General features: G+C 27.0%; 1 protein-coding gene across 1 annotated transcript in view; it reads left to right on the forward strand.

The window, feature by feature from the left end:
* Positions 1-23,384, forward strand: part of LOC119690119 (lachesin) — a 50,005-nt gene that overhangs the window by 11,511 nt on the left and 15,110 nt on the right. Inside the window, exons 4-5 of the mRNA XM_038105111.1 lie at positions 17,317-17,467; positions 21,171-21,313. Coding sequence (XP_037961039.1) covers positions 17,317-17,467; positions 21,171-21,313 — 294 coding nt within the window. The remainder of the gene's footprint in view (positions 1-17,316; positions 17,468-21,170; positions 21,314-23,384) is intronic.

A 23,384-nucleotide genomic window follows, 5' to 3' on the forward strand; every position in this document is an offset into this window, starting at 1 on the left:
ATAAATTAATTTAACCAATATAAATAAATTATTGCCGAATTCAAACAGTCACATTTCCGAGATGGAGACTGAACAAAGATTTATACAATCTCCTACTTCAATTTTAAATAAAGAATTTTTTGTCTAATGACCAGAAATCTATCTCAAATAGAATATAAAATGCGATAAAAAGTAATGGCTGTTTAACGGTTTGAAGTTAACACAGTTCAAGTTCCTTAAACTTGTGTTCAAAAAATTATATACGGATTTTTCCATACATCACTAATGACGGATATTGACCAATATCCGGAACAGCTTTATAATCTGCCTAAGAGTATATCTAATTAGAAAATTTCTTCAGATTCGAATATTTTTTCACTCTTACCACATTTATTATTATCATCAGTAAAAGGAATAGTATATTGCGACCTTAAGGACCTATTGTACACCTTAGTGGGATTAAAAAATTTTCCAAATCCGATTTCTTTAATGAAAGACAGTATAGAGTCTATCTTTTCTAGCCTTGAAACCCTATATTCATTGAAATACTCCCTAGGTGTTTCTACAGCTTGTACATCAGTGCCGGGCATTCTCTCAGGACATGGCATGCAGTTTCTTTTTCATCTTAGCGGTATCCGCAGTCTGATTTGGATTTGATTCCTAACTTCGTTAGTGATTATTTAATCTGAAATGACCGGTTAGTATTCCGGTAATAATTTTTAGATTATTCTTTGCCAGGTCTATGCAATTCTTGAAGCGTTTTTGATTGTAAGTAATTAAAAGTATTTTATATTGTGTTAGCCTTGGTAGTTCTTTCCTTTGCCTCTACGCCGTTCATAAAAGGGGATAGAGTTCCTTTGTCTAGATTGCAGAAAAATTCTGGGAGTATTATTATTGAATCCGCGCCTTTTCTTGTGAGTTTGTCTACTTCTTCATTATATTGGACTTCAGCATGCCCCCGAATCGATATTAAGTGCACCGGATTGTTTCAGCCAATTATGTTTAGCTTGTCAATGTACTCCAACACCAGTTTGGATGTTACCCGGTAAAATATGAGTGCCATTATAGCTACTTAGCTATCAGTCAGTTTTGCAATACTACGGTTCCGGTAGTCGCGTTCAAAGTTGAAACTGATGCATCTATCGCGTATATCTCCGCTTGAAAGATGGTTACATTTCATCCCAGTGCTTTTAAGTATCTTTTGCCTAGTCCATATACACCAGTTTCCTCACTGGTGAACTTTTACCACATTTTGTAACACAATTTTCTCTCTTATATATTATTAGAAAAACAAATGGGATAATCAAAACACTAAGTGAAATAGTTCATCTAATGTGAACAATAAAATTGATTTGAATAGAAATAAATTATCCACTTGTTTTCTAAACGACTAGAAAGGCTCAATATGACATGGGGAAGAACACTACTAAAAGAAACACATGAATCATTATAGTAACGCATAACACTTAGATTGGATTAGATTTTAAGATGGGTTGGGAACTTGTCACCACGTCACTGCATTCTTTGAGGATTATTGTGACATACTCACTTCAGTTCCATAAATGAGCAGCAGTTAGAAACGTCATTATGCCTTTTGGAGAGATGTTGCCTAATTCCGTTATAAGTAGATAAGCAGTGGATAAGTGCCGAGATCTGAATCTGGCGAGACTATCACAGTATCGGAATCTGTTCTGCTGTTTCCCCTTCTTCGCATCAAAGTTTGCAGCTATCGTGTCATAAAACTTACTGACATTGGAGACAGGTAAATTCAAGTTCTTTATGGCTTATGCTCTGCGGTTTTAGCTTTGTCACAGAAAAAGTGATAATAATTTTGTTAATTTAATTTTGGCAAGTACAATAACTTTGCAGGGCTTCTTCTTAATATTATGAATAAAAAACTTGCATATAAAACTTGCATTCTTAGCTTTAGTTGGTATCAATGAATTAATAAATGCAAAACCTTGTTATTGTTCCAAAGTATCTGCAGCGTTGCAGCAGTTCCAAATTATTATTTTCTCACAATCAAATCACACAAAATATGAGAAAATACATAAAAAATAAATTTAAGTTGGGAAAAATTTTAAAATTCTTTTAGAAAAGTTTCTGTTCTAGAATCCTATTTGAATAAAGTTTCCTTTGACTAAGATTCCGCGTGATGCAGCAGTTACAGTCAAATGGAACAAAATTTTCCGCATAAGCAATGATGAGCAAACTTGCTAAATCTTATGACTAACATTTTCCCATTCTCTGGCAATAGACTTGTTCAAACTTACACAACAAAGTCAATAAAAAGTTGTATGCCCAAAAGAAACTAAAGGGAAAAATTATAAAATAATTGTCAAAATAAGAAAAACCGATGCCATTTGAAACAATTTTATCAAGCAAATTGCTTTCCTGCCTTTCCATACACACGCAACCCTTGATTCCACATGAGGTATGAAATTTTTAGGAGTCGCACGATTCCTTGCCAGAACTTTCTCTAAAGTGCTTTTTCTTTATTAGAAACAAAATATTTTTTTTGAGTTTCGGGAAAATAGCAACAGCAGAGAAGATACTTTTGCTAATGGCAATTTTTAAAAACTTCGCATATTTTCTTAATTTGAAAAAATCGCACGAGTTTTTCTTGGGGACTGAGTGGCATTCTCAGTCGTCGATGTGAATTGATTTAATGAACTCAAATAAAATTGCTGAATTTGTGTATTACGTTTCATTGATAAAGTCCCGAAATGAGAAATTACACGAAAATGATACCGGCGAAGTGCACGGAAGTACACAAACTTTGTCAAGGAAATGTTGGCACTGCGCATACAATATTTTCTTGCATTACATGTAAATTAAAATAAATTTAATGCTTTGAGATATTTTTGAATTTTTTTCGCTTTTTCTTATTAATTTATGGATGTGTACTCTCGTATTTTATATTAAGATTCCTAGACATTGTAAGCCTTCTATTGAAACAATGGACAACTAATAACTATTTGTATATTTAAGCTGTTCTGTTAGTTTTTTAGTTAATTTTAAACATTAAATATTTTAAATTTAATATTAACTTAATGCCTGAATTACTACATTTATACTTTATTTTAACCTTTGTAAAATTCATCTTTGTTTCGGAACACGAGGAAGAGACTAAGACCCGTATTTCATATGATACAATGTGTATAATTTTGAAAAGTTATGATTTTTAAATTCGCTCAAAAATAAAATAATTCAAAAGTACACATTGTGTTTTTTTATAGTATAAATACAATTTTTCTAAAAATGAGACCTACGAGTATATATATTCAGTTTAAAAACATAGCCTAAGTATATATTTTTTTCAGAATGGAAAAACCCCGTGAAAGAAATTTTAAAAAAAAAAATTTATTTCAGGCTTTCCGAAAACTCTTCAAACTGCCTTGGTACATCCATCTAAATGACATGCTAAGAGACCTTAGAAGAGACCTACTCAAAAAAATACATAAGAGACATAGCCCTGTTGGCTATTCGAGAAAACCGATAGGCTGCCTTACTTACCATTATCTAATCTCAGAATAATCTCTAGCCGCACAGATCGGTACGCAGATCTTAGATCAGTCATCGAATAATCACGAAACTTTTGAGGAATACATAAATTAGTCAATGAAAAAGATGGCACTCTGCAGAAACACCCCAGCTATCAAAGAGTAAAAGTGGCCAGTTGCACTAACTCGAAAAAGACTTGACATGAATCTGACATATTCCAATGACACTCAAAGTGTCGTGTCACCTATTACCTTACCCAAAGCTTAGACCACCACTTCAAAGAAAATATTTCTATTCCATTGTAGTCATAAAATAAAAATGAGAGTAGAACTTTAATGTCCTACATAAATCAATTAAATAGAGGACTAAGATATATAGAGAACTAAGTCTGGTGCTGGTATAGTTGTGTTACACTCTTCAGGTACGCATTTATTATCAAACTGTATTCTTGTATTGGTTAAAATATTCTTTGGAAAGTCAAAAAAGAATATTTACGAGATTCTTAATAGTGTAGTTAATATTGAGTAACATAGTCATGTCGAGATTTATTATGATGACAATAATACTACATAATCGAAATGAACTATTTGCAATTCCAAACATATTAGCAGTAGCATTTGAATTTTGAAGTATATATGTCACTAGTCTTGATGTGGTTAACCAGCTTAAATTACAAGTAAAATGAACTCCTTGTTTTAATCTATATAAGATGTTGATTTATATGAATATCCATCCGTTAATAATCATAGTTGCACTACAAAGCAGTGTGTGTTTATTAGAAGTGCCGAATTTTTCTTATGGATTTTTTCAATTCTACCCTAACTACTATGCTGTCATTGATCATTATATACTTACTTATTTTGCTATAACAACCTGTTACCAGGTTTAAGCGTATCGCTCACGTCTTTCATTTATGGCTAAGTTTACGTGATGAATGCTTAACCCTTCGAACAGCCTTATCTAAAAGTCCTAAGGTTTGAATTTAGTGTGCGCAGTATTAGTATATTTCCTTGTGTATGCCAAATAACTATTCAGAAGTATCACGTAGAGACTGTGCGACAACTTGGATTGAGGACGATAGCGATTGCACTAACATTTTCCTAGTTAAACAAAATTAAACACATAATTCCAGGACACTTGCTCCCAAGTGCTTGCGTAACTCACACACACATCTGTGATATTCAAACTTTATGTGAAGATCTATTCAATTGTTGGCTTGCCAGAACTAAAACCTAGTTTTGGCCAATGTTATTCTTAGGATTTGGGGCTATCTGCTATTGCAGGTTTGCGGATAGTATTGGTAGTGTAGTTTACTTTACAGATTTCAAAAAGGTTTACACAACTTAATTTCAATTTTGCGGGTGAAAGTTTATAGCTAAAAATCTAATTGCCTAACTCGGGGCTGTCCAGAGCCTGACCTATATGTAGCCACATGCGGCCTGCAGATAATATATGTGCGGCCCGTGACATGTTTCTAATTAACCAAAAATGAATTCAAATGAATAAAATAATAAAACTAAATTTAACATCACAGTATTTGTATTTTCCTTAAAAAAAGAACCATTAACGTATGTAATTGTATCTGCGGCCCTCCAATCTGCACAGTGACTATCCAGTGGCCCGCGATCATATCTGGTCTAGACAGCTCTGATCTAACTAATCAAGAACTCCGTGATGACAGAGATTTGTATACTAAAACTGCTTAAGATATGTGAGGAAGAATATAAGAATTTTGTTTAATTACCTCCAAAACTTCCAGCAGTATTTGCTTGTGGGGAGATAGTATTGTGGCGTCACATGTCTTCGTACTACTATGTTATATTTATATTAAATATTGACTCCAAATCTTGGATTTCGGATGAAAATTTGACTCAAATTGTTAAAAATTTCCATTTTTTTGTAAAAAAGAAAAAAGATAAAATGTTTTTTGTTACAAACATTCGCATTCCGAAGTTAATTTCTTGATAGCTACTGCACGTCAACGCACGTTAAATTTATCAGCATATTAATCCAGATCTATTTTGCGTTGTTTAAATATACTACCCACTAAAAATTCTTATTTATATTATCAATTTATAACAAAGTATTTCGAATACCATGAAATTCTAGCGCTATTGGGATTTCGTTATTGGCAGAAAATGTAGCAGACAACATTTGACGATTTTAAACAGTTTGCAAATATGTTGTATGTGCGGCTCGTACGCGCTGAGAAAACCATTCTTCATAATAAAAATGCAAGACAAACGCTATCGCGCTGAACTGAGTGGGAGGAAAACCGCCACGAGACACTTAAATTTGCATAAATTAAAATTCAAATTGACAAAAGACAGCAAGGAGTGCTGCTTGAGGCAGCACATCCTTCTTAAAAGTATTCTCTATATTTGGATTGGATAGGCGTTGTGTTTTCCAGCATATCAAGTGCGGCCATAAAAACTAAATTAGACAATGCCGTACAACTGTGCTGCTCTTCCTTTACACAGTAAATTTTTATTATCATAATTCTTTCCTAATATTTGCTTGCCTTCTATGGCGGTACAAAGCGGTAAGGAAAACGAGTGTCGATATTAATTGGATTGGAAGTCTTTAATTTTCTGCCTCGGCATTGTGTTTTCCTGTCGGTTAGCTTAGAAATTTTCGTGGCTTACCTAACAGCATTTAGAATCACAACGTGTTAATGCCTTAAACAAACATGGAAAAATGAGTGACTGGAGGAATTAAGAATTGGTGCAACTACCCTTAAAAGAACTCTTCCTGTCAGCTAAGCAGAGTGGAGTGTCAAATGTCACTTTGATTGTCAAGTCAAGCGTTGTTTTACTAGTTTTAGAGAAATTTTAAGACAAATTCCTTGCTTCGTCCTTTATTTTGCTTTATTTCGGCTTTTCGCAGTGTCTTTTTTCGTCCTTTATTTTTTTCGTTCACTAATGCCTTTTGAATAAATTTGTTTTTTTTTGTTTTTGTTTTTGCTGCTTGTCTACAATGTTCTTGATTTTTTTCTTCTTGTAGAGAACGAATGGAGGCTTGTCAACTGGTCACCCGTTTCAGCATTGTTTCGTCCTTACCACTTCTCGTATCTACTGTAATTGCCGCTGCTATTTAGATTGCTGATGCTGATAATGTTAAACGTTAATACAATGTTTATGTCCTGATCAAGTGTTGTCGTTTCCTTTTTTGAATGAAACGAATTTTTTGCTGAATAACTGCATATCCTTTTTAGTCGTTTTGCACCAATCCACCAGCTTGGAAATTGTTATCATGCATCTGCTCATCGCTTCCATTTCTACCATTTTTAAAAAGTTTAAGTTACAGCTCCAACGTCAATATACAGTCCGTCTTCGTTTCATTCAACTTTCATGAGACATTGCGACTTCTATTAGCGAATGTATCTTAAACTAGGAACAAATCTGTTTATTTAGCATGAACGCATTTTCTATGCTATCAATTATTCTGTGAATATTTATTATGTACCATAAAACTAACCGATTTTCGATAAATACAGTAAAATAAATTAATCAATTTTTTTGTATTGAAATAAAAATTAGTTTTCCAAGCAGAAGCAGTATTGGCACCGATAAAGATTTTATTTAATTATAGCCAACTGGTTATATTCATTCAGCTAAAAAAAAAAAATTCCAACTAATTAACAGTACACTCTAAACTCATATTTCAATTTAATAACCCTAGTTCTGGATCCTATGCTTGGATGTACCACAAACTATTCAGTCCTAGATTATTCATTCTATGCTTGAATGACGTTATGCGTAAATAAATAAATGACAAATGCGGAATTAAGTGGACACCGTCTGCACGTGTAGAGAATCTCAAGTAGCCAGATGACGTTTGTTTAGTTAGCCACAAGCTAGCCGATCTGGAATCTAACCTGAATCAGCTCTGTATTAATAGCAATGAGTAGCGGTAATTGCTTTATTCAATACCCCGTAATTCGTCTGGCGAAGGAAAGCATTGAACAGTTCAACACTTTACATACCTCGGAAATGTTATAACTAATAAAGGTGGAGCTGACCAAGACATTATGGCTGAAATTAATAAAGCCAAATCTTCTTTTGGCACAATATCTAGAAATCCACCCACATATCGATTAGAACCAAACTTCACATATTTGAGTCTAATGTGTAATTGATCATTTTTTACGAATGCAAGACTGTAAGAAAGGCTCGAGAAGCATGGACACAAAAATATAAACCTTTATAAATATTTGCTTGCTAAAAATACTTAAGATTAGATGGCCAAAGCTCTTTGGAACCGGACACTCAACAAATGGCATTGGTTGAGATTAAGCGCCGTAAGCGTGGTTGGGTCGGGCAGACGTTTCGAAAACCGGCTTACAAAACAAGCTTATGTGGGAAATACTTTCTGCTTTGCAATTTATCATCTTCTGTAGCAATCCTATTTACAAATTTTTTTTTATCAAAAAGTTTCAAATTTCATAGTCTCACAAGGGATATCTGGCAACGCTATAAAATGACTGAAACGAGGAGTCGTTTTGGGGAGCAATTGAAAAGAGATGGAAAGATAAACACTTTTCTTTTACTTCTACATAACATAAAATAATGACAATAGATTAATAAAGTATTAGTAAATACACTAAACATATGTTATGTTATTGGAATCATTCCTCTTCTTATAACTATTATAAAACATCAGGGCGTATGAGTGCTCTTCATTAAATGTGTTACTTTTTATGGAAAAAACAGTATGAAGGTCCATCCAAATAATGCTGTTGTGATATTCGAACATTTTCGTTCATAAATTGTTACAAAATTATCAACAATTATTGTCATTTTTTATAATGAATATATCGCTTAGGTATGTAAATAAAAGTATAGATACTTTAGATGAAACCACATAGCACGTATTATTATTTCCGCAATATTCCTAGAAAATAATTTCTTTTATACTTTTGAACCAAATAAATTTTTCTGATAATTATTTTTGCTAATTTTTCAATTTTTGGAATCTCCCAATTTCTATGAACAACATTTTATAGACCAACTTCGCTCGATTGTTAGCCTTTTGCATACCCCGCGCCCTTCATTTTCATTCATAATTTTTTCAACATTAAAGTTTTTGAAGGAGATCAAGTTAATTTCACGGTTTAAATCTTATGACTACCTACACAAACGATGATAGAAGAAACTATCTTCTTCGTCATTTTTAATACTATAAAAGAATTTGTCTGGAAGTCAGTTATTGTTACATCGGTTTAAGTCAACAGTCAACAGAACTTTTGTATTAGGTAATTCTATGTGTTAGTAAGGCTAAAACTTCACTGATATATTGTCAAAATTTCATGATATTTAAAAAAATAATAACAAACTCATTGCATCAGACAGTTTGTCAGGATATTAGTATAAGCCTTTGCACCAAATATTTTTTCTGTAAATAATTGACAATTGAAATATTTAAAAATATGTGTTATAGTTGTGGTATAGTATATAGTATATAAATCAAATTATTTTCGAAAGTAGGTGAAATTTACCTTGAAATTTGTTCTAATGCAAATACAATGAGACCAAAAGTTTCAGGTCTATCCCTAGATGATATAATTCTATTTTTATATATCTCAGTACTTTTATCATTATAAGAAGCTCTAACACTATTAAGATATTGTAAATTTTATAAACATAACATTTTTTATCGAAATTTTCAAGTCTATTGAATATAAGTATTAAAAGCAAAAACTAAGAACTGTAAACACTCATGTGATTTCTGGGAATGGTAAAAAATATTAATAAGAAATATTAAAGAAAAATTTTAATAAGAAATATGAATAAAAAATACTAATGAAAATTATTGACATATCAATAAAAAATTTTAGCAAAAGAATTTTAATAAAAAATTCTAATAAAAAATATTAATAAGAAATACAGATAAGAAAATATCGATAAAAAATATTAATAACAAGTAATATTAATAAATACAAAGAAGAAATGTTTATAAAAAATATTAATAATAAAATATGTGCCAAAAATTTAATTAATTAAAATAAAATAAAAAGAATTTTTGTTGTTGTAGTTCACTACTGTTCGAAAAAACCTCTTTATAGAAAATAAAAACGAAAAATAAAGACAAAAAATATTAATAAAATATTAACGAAAAATGTGGACGAAACATCTTTATGAGAAATATTAATAATAAATAGTTTTGAAAAAAATAATTTTGAAAAATAATTAATAAAAAATTTTAATAGAAAATAATAATAAAAAATAGTGACAAAAAATATTGATAAAAAATCTTTATAATATATATTAATGAAAAATAATTTAAAAAAAAATATTGATAAAAAATATTAATAAAAGATTTTAATAAACAACATAATATAAATATTACTAAAAGTTATTAATAAAAAATATTAATTAACAATTTAAATAAATAATATTAATAAAATATATTAATCAAAAATATTAATAAAAAATATAAAAATATTAGGCAAACAATAATAATAAAAATATTAATAAAAAATCCTTATATAAAACATTAATAAAAAGTATTTATAAAAAATATTAATAAAAAATATAAATAGATAATACTAATAAAAAATATTGATAAGAAATTATAATAAAAAATATTAATAAAAAATATTAATAAAAAGTAAAAATATATTAATAGAGACTATAATTATGAAATATTTACAGGAAATATTAATAAAAAAAATGTGGGAAAAGTGTTTACATAAAATTTTAACAAAAAATATTGATAAAAACATTAATAAAAAAACATTTATAAAAAGTATTAATAAAAAGTTTTAATAAACAATATTAATAAATATATATTAATGAACATATTACAAATTTAAATAAACAATACTAATAAAAATATTAATCAAATATATTAATAAAAAATATAAAACAAACAATATTAATAAAAATACTAGTAAAAAATGTTAATAAGAAATATTAATAAAAAATTTTAGTAAAATATGTTTATATAAAATATTAATAAAAAGTATTTATAAAAAATATTAATAAAAAATATAAATAGATAATATGAATAAAAAATTTTGACAAAAAGTAATAATAAAAAATATTAATAAAAAGTATTGATATTTTTTATTATTAAAATCAAATACAAAATATTAATAAAAAATATTAGTGAAAAGTGCTTACATAAATTATTAACAAATATTAATTAAAAATATTAATAAAAAATTTTAATAAACAATGTTAATAAAAATATTAGTAAAAATTAATACTGAAATATATTACTTAAAAATTTTAATAAACAATATTAATAAAAATATTAATAAAAAATATTAACAAAAAATATAAAAATCTTAAACAAATAATATTAATAAAAATATTAGTAAAAAATGTTGATGAGAAATATTTGAAGGAAATATTAATAAAAAATATTAATAAGAAATATCCAACAAAAGATATTGATAAAGAATGTTAATAAAAAATATCTAAAAAAAATATTAATAAACAGTATTAATAAAAAATTGTAATAAACAAAATTAATAAAAATGGTAATGAAAAATATTAATAAAAAATTTTAATAAACAATATTATTAAAAAATATATAAATGAAAAATATTAATAAAAAGTTTTAAAAAAAATATAAAATATATGTATATTATGTTGAAGCTATTGAGCCGGTGCACTTGAGCACATTCACTCTTTATTAACTCGAGGCATTTTCAAAACCCCTCTTTACGCCTTAACTGGATTATTGTTTATCACTTCATCAGACTAAGCAATAATTGACTCAGATACGCATACCTCTCCGAGAAATCTGTAACCATTCTGAAATTTGATAACGCGGTGTTGGTAAGTCTGCCAGTTTTCGCAAATAATTTCAGGGCTCTATCCTTTATTTATTTTTTGATATATGTAAAATTTATTATTAAATCTACGTATTTTTATGAAAATATATGTAGAAAATTTGTAAGATATACGACGATATATTTAATATTTCCAATCTATTTTATATTATACAAAAACAATATTAGAGTATATGAAAGCCTTCTAAGCCTTTAAATATCCTTCTTAATCCTTAACAGAGGCAACTGCTAGACAAATTGACTCACAATGAAATCTGCTTTCCTTGTTTGCAGAAAAAGGTAACTTTTGTTTGGTTAAATTATTTGCGAAGGAGTAAATGTAATGAACCGTCAATTGTGTATTCGGACAACGTGGCATCGCTGAAGATGTACAGGCACTGACACCATGTCCCGGGAATCAATGTTTGCATTGAGTAAATAAAAATTTGTGATTTTCATTTCCTTTGTTTCCTGCACTCATTTTTATGTAGATACTATCTTCATTCTGAACAGCTGCGCGCTGGATTGTGTCTTGTTTAAATTGTTTGACTTCAATTAATATTTTTTTATTGCTACGGCGAGGTTTGTATGTCATTGCTTAAATAATTGATTCACACAAACCAATCCATTATCTTCTCTGGACTCAAACATATGCCGACATTGGCGCAATGACACAGAATTCAATTTAATTGATTTAATTTCAACTGAAAAATTACTTTAGTCAATTTGTGATAAAAATATTTATTTTAAGAATTTATTTAAGTCCACAATTATAGACTAATTTGAAGAATTACCTTTTACATCTTTAAAATATTTTAAATTATATCTCTAAAGTTATTCACATACATAGGGTTGAAATCTGGATTAGAAATATTATCACTATTGAAATGAACATTTCAGTCAAAGATAGCATACGTTCATTGTGTTTAATAGTAGACTAATTCCAGCAATAACCAATTCTGGGCTTACACAAAGCTTGACTCCCTAAACAATCGTCGCCTATGGATAACTAAAAATGTTACTCCCCTAATCAATTAAAACACAACAACATTTTTTATAACACATTTAATAAATATATTATTATATTTTACATATATATATATATAAATATATTATTATTATATTATATTATTATAGTTTATATATATATAAATATAATACATAATATTATATATAACTTCGCTATATATTATAGCAAAGTACGAAGGTCTTATAATGTCAATAAAAATTGCTGTCTTCAGAAGAAAAGTACCCTAGAGCAGTGCTCATTTTGTCCTGAAAAAAGAATGAACCGACAAAAACTATATATCCGATTAAGGGCTTATTAATAGGATGAGTTTTTTTTTTACTGCAAAATTTATTCAATTATAAATTGTTAGAGGCTTTGAGATAATATGTATGTTTGCTGAATACTTGGCTTTTTCGAGTGTACTAAAACAAAGTGTTGGTATTTTGTTATTTAATTTTAAATATACAAAACCTTTAAAAGCTTAATGGATCCAACATAATAATGTTATATAAATATACTTAATATTGTATAAGAATTTTACTTCAAAAGTCATAAATTTTACAATGTTCATAAAATACTCAAAATAATTTGACAAATTATTATAATAATATCGAAAGAAATTCGAAAACTGTTGACACACCTGAAGTTTGTTCTAAGTTCATTAAGTACATACTTATTTCAGTTAATAAAATATTCATTGCTCAATGATTCTGCATATCGTATATAAATTCTTCGATCAACAAATTTTTAACTATCAAGAAAATTTTGCGGAGACGGTAAGATATGATAGTCAGATGGTGCGGAAGAAAGACTATGCCGTGGATGCATCAAAACCTCGTAACCAATTTTCATCAATTTGTTTCAAATTAATGTGTCAAATATTAGTGCAGTATTTAAACGGTCGAGTTGTGAACAGTAGAGAATCGAATCAGTCATTGCATCTGAACAGATTAGTACCTAGTAGATAATTCCCTTCAAATCCAATCCTACCTTTCCAATCAAACCAAACACTCAACATAACTATGTTTGCCGTAATCTAGACATTTATGTCGTTTATGGAGGGACACCGGTTTTTGAACATGTTAGCTTACATTGGGTATTATCGTATTTAATCGATTTTTCATTGCTCGTAATTATTCGGTTAAAAAAATGGTAATTCAGTCAATTCAATTTGTTTGCATTAATTAATTCTTTGGTACCTAAACATCTTTGCATATGATCTTTTTAAATAATTACAAACTGCCGTGTGGATGATATTTAGTGGCTCCGCTATCTCCTGGCAGCTTGCTCTAAACTTGTAGGCTGGTGCTCTAAACTTTTCAAGCATTACGCGGTTCAAATACTTTGAAATTAATCGAATTCGAATATAAGGATCAAGAAACTTTAAGTGTTCGAAAATTTTCGAACTCCTGTAAATTGTTAAAACGACTACTTTACTTTATATTACACTTTATTCTAGCTCAGAATAGAGCTACAAAACACAAATACTTATAACAGCAGTCTTCGGAATGGGTTGCCATGCTTGAGACGAATGCATACTCTACCGTAGCGCACTCTATCATTATAATTCTCGAAAATTTAAGTAGCTCGAATATATAACTATATATAAATATGTGGATTTGATGTGATTATAATTTAAGGACAAGGACAAATTAGTTCAAATAATTTGTCCTTGCTTGTATTTTTTGTGCTCACTAAAAGGAGCGTCCATGAGCGCTAATACAATGTATGATATATAATACAATTATATCCAACCAAAAACAAATCAGGAACCACAATAATTTATTATTTTTTTGTATTTCATTTATATTATTATTATTATTTATTTCGCATGCATTTAATATTCAAAGCATTCAAAGTTTTTATGGCTCATCAAGCAGGAACTTTGACTTGCAGATGTGATCTCGTTGTTTTGTTTACTGACATTTGTGCTTGCTCGATTGCACTTTTCTAGTTTTTGTAGTTTTTGCAGTTTTATGTGTAATTATTTTTGCTACACAGTCCGGTACACCTATTAAGGGATTCCATCTAGTCAGTTGCGACGCTCAAGGCGATAATTTTTTTATTCTTTAAGCTTGAAATGCAAAGCAGCAAACGCAATATTTCTCTGTGCATCTATTCTCGTACTTTGCATATTAGTGGACATTTTGTGTCTGGTTCGTATGTCTCATCATGTCCGGAGGATGAATACTGATTTGTTGCTTAATGCAGCATGGACCAACAACACATGTTCCGTAAAACACGAATATGAGTTCTACATTTTTGGTTCTGTTATGCATTCAATGTAAACTTCGTTAATATTTTTTTTATGCAAAACAAAATTGCAGATGAAATAAAGTGGCAGCATTTACAAAATCGTTGAATTTAAATTTTAATATGCGAAAACAATCCCTACTCAATTACAAACTGAATTTTGATATCACTTTAATTACTGAATGATAAGGTAGATAGTGCTGACTGACAGGGAGTACATATTAACTTGATAAGTCCATAATGATTACAGAAAAGAGTCCTTAAATGCAGTTAATGACAAAACACATTACTTAAGACATATATGATATCTTAAAGACCTGTCAACTTGATAGATCCGTAATGATAACAGATAGGAGTCGTTAAATCTTGTAAGTGACAAAACACATTGCTTAAGATATATGTGATATCTTAAAGACTTATCAACCTGATAAATCCGTAATGATAATAGATAAGAGTTCTTAAATACAATTAGGGACAAAACACATTGCTTTAGATATATATGACGTTTGCAAATTTTACGAGATAGTTCATTTAAACATCAGCAGCTGTTAATGTGAGAGTACCTCAAGTGCATTTAGCGATTTTAACTATAGAAAATTCTTGTTGTACGCGATTTTTTGACCAAACACGGCTGTCAACACCATTGTCATCGCTCAGGCACCATATTCGCCAGATCTGACGTCGTGCGACTTTTTCCTGTTCCAGAAACTCAAATTGCCCCTTCGTCGTAAGCGTTTTGAGTCGATTGATTTGGTAAAAGAGAATTCGCTGAAGGAACTAAAAGCCATACCTTCACGGGCCTACGAGAAGTGTATGGAAAATTGGGTTAAGCGTTGGCATATGTGTATCGCTTCAGAAGGAGCATATTTTGAAGGAGTTAAAATAAATTTGGAATAAATTTCAATTTGTGTGTTTTATTTACAAAATCCGATTACTTTTTGAGCAGAAGGTACAACTGGATATGTTGCATATTAATTAATTTTATTACAAAAATCGTTTTATTTTAAGGTTTTATTTTTAACGTTTCATTTATAAACGAGATTTTTTTTTACATGTGAGTGAACGCAAATCAGTTATAATGCAAAAAAAGTGACCAATGTCTAAACAGCCTCCGACTGAATATTTAAATAAACAATTTTTCTGCAAGAGATATTAAAAAGATTATTGATGCATATATTGCATTTGATAGACTTATGTTATCTGGCTAATAATTAACGTAAAAGACCTTCAACATGTTTTCACAAAATAGCCCGAAAACATCCAATCGCTATATACATGCAACACTTGCATAATGCATTCCGAAAAAAAAGAACTGACGGCATATGAGTCTACAGAAGCATGTCTAGCTAAAAATAAAAAAGACGAAGACAAAGAAACTAAACAGAAACCCAAAAGACTAATTATCAAAACAAAGCAAAATTCCGTGAAATTAGAGAACAAGGAATGCTTTTAGATTTAATACTTCATAAAAAATATATATCGAAGAAGGTTATAGGAGAAAAGAAGCTTCTATATAAAATGCAATCTTTGCGACAGTTTGACCAATCTATAGAAGTAATAGAAATTGAGCAACTAGAGCAATACACTATTCTATTAACAAATAAGAAAACCCATATTTTTAGGGAATGCATAACGTCTTCACTACGTATTCGCAACAAACCAACAAATCACACACCATCTATAAATAGTTATAAATGATCGATAATGAATTAAACTCATCAATATCAATTTCACTTTTAGTTAGCAATATTTTCAATACAACGACTGACTAATTTTAGATGTATCGCAAGGCAGATAACGGATAAATTAAATTAAAGAAAATCAATAATTGTAAATTAAAATACAAAATTAATTCAAATAAGAAAAGTGATAAATCGCTTTAAACTTATATTTTATTAAGAATATTAAAAATATAACCGTAGAAGTAAATTATCTGTGCGATTAAGGTTATACAATTTTAAATTATTTTAAAAGTAAAATAGTATAAAAATGACTTTTCGAAACAAAAACGTAATTCACATCTATAGTTTCACAAACTTCAATCACCTCAACTTTCGCTAATGCGAAAAATGATCGAATATTCGTACAAACAATCCACTTTTTAGGGATTCAATTCATCTAAATGGAGCATAGCACTTAAATACGAACTCAATAAGAACTCAAATCTTAAATACACATATAGCATACATTGTACTGTATAACCAGGTTTACCATGTATAATAACAATTTATGGATCTACACGCTATATAAATGTTTGTAGCACTGTTCTCGGCATAAAGTTACGGAAAAATTACAATTCTCATTAGTTTTGTTGAAATATTGATGTGAAAAAGGTTTATAATACTAGAGAAGTTGTATCAATTTAATATAATACTTAGCTTATAAAAGTAAACTGATTGCGATATAGGAGTATATGTTCGAATGATTTCTTGAACTTCAATATAAAATATGTTTTGTTTTAAAAAACCCAATTGTAGTCTTAGTACCAGTCTTATGCCTTACGATATACCTTGAGACAAAATCCGTAAGACAAATGACCCATATATAGTTCAGCACATATATCTTCGCTTTTTGAACTTCAGTTTTATTTAATTAATTTTATAGTTTAATTTATTCTGTTAATATTTTTTTGAATGGAATGAATATTCGTTTTTTCAACCTCATTCAAATCTTTTTTTTAAATATTTTATGGAATTGTTAATTTAGTTTTTTGTGATTTGAAACAAAGTAATATAAAGTGAAAATAAAAAAATTAATGGAATCTATATTTCTTTTTCTTTGGTTATATTAGTTCCCCCAATGCTTTTAATACCACATCAATTGGTAGGCGCTCCAGAAGGGTTTAATGTAACTATTGAGTGCTTTACAGAAGCTCATCCCACGTCACTAAATTATTGGACACGTGGAGAGGGACCAATCATACATGACTCTACTAAATACAAGTAAGTACAAAGAAATAGTTAAAAAAAAAACAAATAATTTAAATTCAAAGTAAATAAAATAATTAATACAAACCAATACAACATAAATAATGGAGCTTTTAAACCGTATCACCTATTATTAAACTTGTAAATACTTTTGATATACAATGTTCTTATATGAGAGCTTATAATTAAAATTAAAGGAAAAACTGACTCAGTTTAGGCAAATTAGAATAATAGTACGTGAAAAAAATAATTATTTCAGTTTCAATTTAGGGTAACGTCTGAGAGCTTCAACCTGCAGGTCCAGTTTTTCACAACTCCTTAGAATGTTTCAGGCTGTCTCTCACAAAGGTGCGCTCGATATATACTTCCAAATTTGAATAATTTTCGATTTAGCGGCAAAGAAATACAAACTACTATATTTTAATTGATTATAAACATTTTATTGAAATAAATAATAGCTATTTATTATTATCATTTAAAATATTTATTTAAAAAACATCTAAAAATAAATACAAAGAGAAGTTATTTTTATTAAATAAATTTTTTATAAATTTTTAATAAAGTGTATAAAAATTTAAATATAAAAATTATTTATTTAAAATATAATTTAATTTTATTAAACACAAAATATTTATTTAAAACTTTTACTTTTATAACTTTAATAAGTAAAAGTTTTGATTTAACAGTTATTTAAATTGATTATAAATATTTTATTAAAATAAATATAAAATATTTAGTTTTATTACTTAAAAATTATTTTTTCAAGATTGATTTATTTTTATAAACTTTTCACATATTTTAAAAATATATAAAAATTTAGATCTTATATTTATATTATTTGATTATACATATTTTACTAAAATATAAAAGAACTTTTTATTATTATTGTATTTAAAATCTAAAATATTATTATAAAATTTTTAAAAATTCTTAATAAAGGCTCTAAAAATTTGGATGTAGAATTTATTTTAATTTTATACAAATATTTTACTAAAATACTTTTAAGTATTTTAGTTTATTATTTTCATTTATTATTTATTTAGAATTTATGTATTTTTATAAATCTTTATAAATTTTTGTTAAAGGAGTTAAAAATTTAAAATTTAGATTTAATAATTATTTTTTCGTAGAGGTTTCGAAAAGTATTGAACTAAAACAACAAAAATTATTTTTATATTATTTTATTATTATGGACTGATCATACAGCTGTTTCGAATATTGCCAAATACCCGTCATCAGTGGTCTTGAAATCGTTTTACAAAATAAATATAAATAAATAAATAATTATACATAATAATTTCATTTTATGAACGTTAAAAATCAATTTAATTAAATATTTTTAAAAATGTATTATAATATAAAATAACATAAAATTTTATAATTAAAAAAAATTTATATATTTTATAATATTATAAAATAATATAAACGATAAATATTATAATTTTAATTAAAAATATTTTTATTTTAAATTTATTTATTTTTAAAAATTTGTATTGAAAAGGGCATGAATTTAGTTTAAAAAAATTTCTTTAGTGGATTATAAATATTTTTTTAAATATATAATAAATTGTAATTTAATTTGTTTAAAAAATTACTTGTTTCAAATTAATTTATCTTCGTAAATTTTATATAAATTTAGATTTAACAGTTATTTTAATTGATTATAAATATTTTATTAAAATAAATATAAAATATTTAGTTTTATTACTTAAAAAATATTGATTTATTTTTATAAACTTTTGACATATTTTTAAAATATATAAATATTTAGATCTTATATTTATATTATTTGATTGTACATATTTTACTAAAATATATAAGAACTTTTAGGTATTTTAGTTTATTATTTTCATTTATAATTTATTTATAATTTATGCATTTTTAAAGGAATTAAAAATTTAAAATTTAGATTTAATAAATATTTTTTGTGGAGGTTTTGAAAATTAGTGAACTGAAACAACAAAAATTATTTGTATATTATTTTAATTAATTAAATTTTTGACTGATCATACGGCTGTTTCGAATATTGTCAAATACCCGTCATCAGTGGTCTTGAAATTATTTTATAAAATAAATATAAATATTTATGAATATTATAAATAAATAATTATTAATAATAATTTAATTTTATGAATATAAAATGCATATGTAATATATTTAGTCGAACAGTAGTAAAATTTCAACTAATAACAATAAGAATTATTATTATGTTATATTATTATTGTAATAATAATAGGAATTATTATTATTACACTAAAAATATTACTATTACGTTAAAAATCAATTTAATTAAATATTTTTAAAAATGTGTTATAATATAAAATAATATAAAATTAATAATTAATAATATAAAAGATAAATAATACAATTTTATTTAAAAAAAAATTTATTTTAAATTTATTTATTTTTAAAAATTTGTATTGAAAGGGGTATAAATTTAGTTAAAAAAAATTTCTTTAATGGATTATAAATATTTTTTTTTAAATATATACTAAATTGTTATTTAATTTGTTAAAAATTATTTGTTTCAAATTAATTTATCTTCATAAATTTTATATAAATTTTTATTAAAAGGAGTAAATATTTGGATGGAAAAATTAATTTAATTTAATATGAAATAAAAAAAAAATATACATTAATATTTTTAGAAATGGTTTCTATATATTTATTAAAAATAAATAATAAAAAATTGTAATAAAATTTGAGTTTAAAAGTCCGCTTTGACAAAAAAAAAACTAAATTCTTAATATAAACTATTGTTATCAATATTAAATTACAACAATATAATTTTATTATTTTATTAATTAATGAAATTTTTAGCTGACCACACAGCTGTCTCAAGTATTGCCAAATACCCATCATTGGTAAATTTCTTATATTTAATTACACGTAAATAATTTTTTGAGACTACAAGTACCAAGGAATTGAACTCGCCCCCTGGTTCGCGATGAACATTTGAAGCTGAGCCAGTGTTCATTAGCCAACTGACCCAACGTGATACTTAACTTGTATTATATTATTATATTATGTATTATATATTATATATATATTATCGGATCTTGATGATTTGTCAAATTATTTAATAAAATATTTTGCTTTTTGGTATTCTGTACACATCTTAACAAATTTCAAAATTCAAGTACCTATTGCTTCTCACTACACTATGGTGTAGTGTTTTGTAAAAAATGCTTGTAAAGAGCACATATTTTAAGTAATCAAAAGCATTTTTCATTCGTTCAAATAACAATAAAAAATATGCTTGTAAAGAGCATATATTTTAGTTAACAATATTTTTCAAGCATGCAAATAATAAAAAATGCTTGTAAAGAGCATATTTTTTAAAATTGTCAACAGCATTTATAGTATTGACAACTAACAAGAGAAAGAGCTTTTTATTTATGTCACAGAATACCAAAACCTTTACAGCAGTCAGTTTTGACAAGTATCAATGTTTGACAAGTTTATAAAGTGCACAGAATAGGTCTGTATATATATATATATTATATTTTATATGTATTATGTATTATGTAGAATTAATAGAGTTTTTATAATAATTTTATTAATAATCATTAAAAAGAAAAACTAATTTTTTCAGTGTAAAGACAGAAATTTTGATCTATGATTCGTTTACTTGGCTTTTAACTTGATAAAACTAAAACTTATAGATTTAACGAGTTAATGATAAAGAAACTTGTAAAAATCAGTCAAATTTTTTCAGGGTTGAATCCAGCATTGGAGCACCAGGTTATAAGACGCATATGAAGCTTACAATCATTAACGTGACCAGTGGGGACGATGGTATCTACAAGTGCGTTGCCAAAAATCCAAGAGGTGAAACAGATGGCATTATAAGACTTTACGGTAAGTAGTGGACCAGACAACTTAACAGCATTTGGAGTTCATATAAATTATGATATTAAATTTTAGTTAAACGCTATTAGTTTAGTCATATACATAAATAAGAAAACAAGAGGATAAATAGAGGTTGTATAAAATTTACTTTGTTGAACAAAGCTCGCCTTTATAGATGTCACTTTATATAAATTTTAGGTCAAAACTTCAAAACTTATCTAGTAGGTCATTTGTTAGACATAAAAGATAATTTTACAACTTACGTTAAAATCGATTTAGGAAAAAAATCAAGTCAACTGTGTCATATGATCGTTTCATTACATATCCAGAAAAGATTAAATGCAATTTACAACACTGCTTCTGCATAAATCAAAGTATTTGTGTACTTGCCAGTCTGACATGTGTTGGCCTGCGACGAGAGGCAGACATATTGCTGGTTTTATTGAAATTCATAGAGTCGTAGGCATAAATAATTAAAACCGAGAAACAACAGCATTTCCGAATACAAATGAAACAATTTCAATTGCAACGATATGCAGGCTTATTGTACAGATAAAAGTGATATTCAACAATTATGACAGCACGTAAATTTGAGCTCTTATACAAGGCACTGTTTGTAGTAAGTCATAGAGTCATAGAGCCATAGAGCCATGGAGCATATACAGACATACAAATGCCAGCAAGGGACAGCAGATAAAAATGCCTGAAATGTGCACAGAATAAAAATAGAGAATTCCATTAAATTTCCATACGAATTATATTCATCGTTCGGTGCATACCCACAGATACATCTCTTAAGCTAAATTTCAATTTATGTATAATTATATTGTTGTTGACTTTTTTGTTGTTTTTTATTTTTTTTTATTTTTTTTCTGTATTTACATAAAAGTTTGTGTGCGTAGAATATCTTAGAAATGTTTTGCAAATTCAAGATGTTACAATCTAAAACGAACACCCTTTTGATAGACAAAATGCAGATTAAATAACGAAATAATTTACACTTTAAAAGAATCAAATACTCGTACATGTACGTACGTGAATTTTAAGTAACCCAGTAAGTAAGTAAGTAGGTAACTAAGTAAGTCAGTAGAACAATATCTAGAATATGAAATTTATTCTGCAAAATTTTAGCTTTAGCTACCACTTAAGCTCACAAACTTTTTAGACTTCAATTTTAGTAATACACTATGAGAAATCTAACAGATAAAAAATATATACTGTATATATTGCTTGCCGCAAAAACATATCTAAGTCACTTGTACGTACTACTGAATTTTGGAAAATCAAATTATATATATTTCCCATGCATTCTATTGAAAGTGTCGAATTTTTTTAGTATTATTTGCAACACAATTTCAATTTCACGGACACGCCCACGAATTATAGTGGATAGTACATAGATAACTATTTTCAACCATTTTTCCACTTCGGTATATATCAATATAGCTTGGTTTTCAAGATATCTAGCTTCGAACTTGTAAATTTTTACACGAAAAACGCTAACAAACAAGTACGGCGCACCTATTTCGAATGGCGCTTTCCTTTTATATAAATAAGTCTTCTTACAGACTTTTAATATTAATATTAATTATATTTAATAATAATATTAATTACATTTCATATTAATGTTAATTAAACTTAATAATATTATTAATTATATTTAATATTAATATTAATTAATTACATTTAATAATATTAATTAATTTCATTTAATAATATTTTTAATTATATTTAATATTAATATTAGTTATATTTAATATTAATATTAATTATATTTTAATTTTTATATTTAATATTAAAATAAAATGATTAAATCGCAAAATTTATTTATTTTTTCTGAAATCAAAATAAAGTATTTCAATACATTTTTTTTAAAACCAAAAAATACAACATTTTCCTAGCTTTAAATTATATAAAAATTATAATTAAAGATACTAACGCTGAACAACACTATAAAATTAGTAATTATTTTACCAGAAAACAGTAATATTTTGGTAAAAATTCGTGAACCTCTCTGGAATGCATAACATGGATTTGCCTCAGAATCGTTTTTTTTAATTTTCAATTGGATCAACATTTT

Source organism: Teleopsis dalmanni, chromosome X (assembly GCF_002237135.1).
Source record: "Teleopsis dalmanni isolate 2A chromosome X, ASM223713v2, whole genome shotgun sequence".
NCBI lineage: Eukaryota > Metazoa > Arthropoda > Insecta > Diptera > Diopsidae > Teleopsis > Teleopsis dalmanni.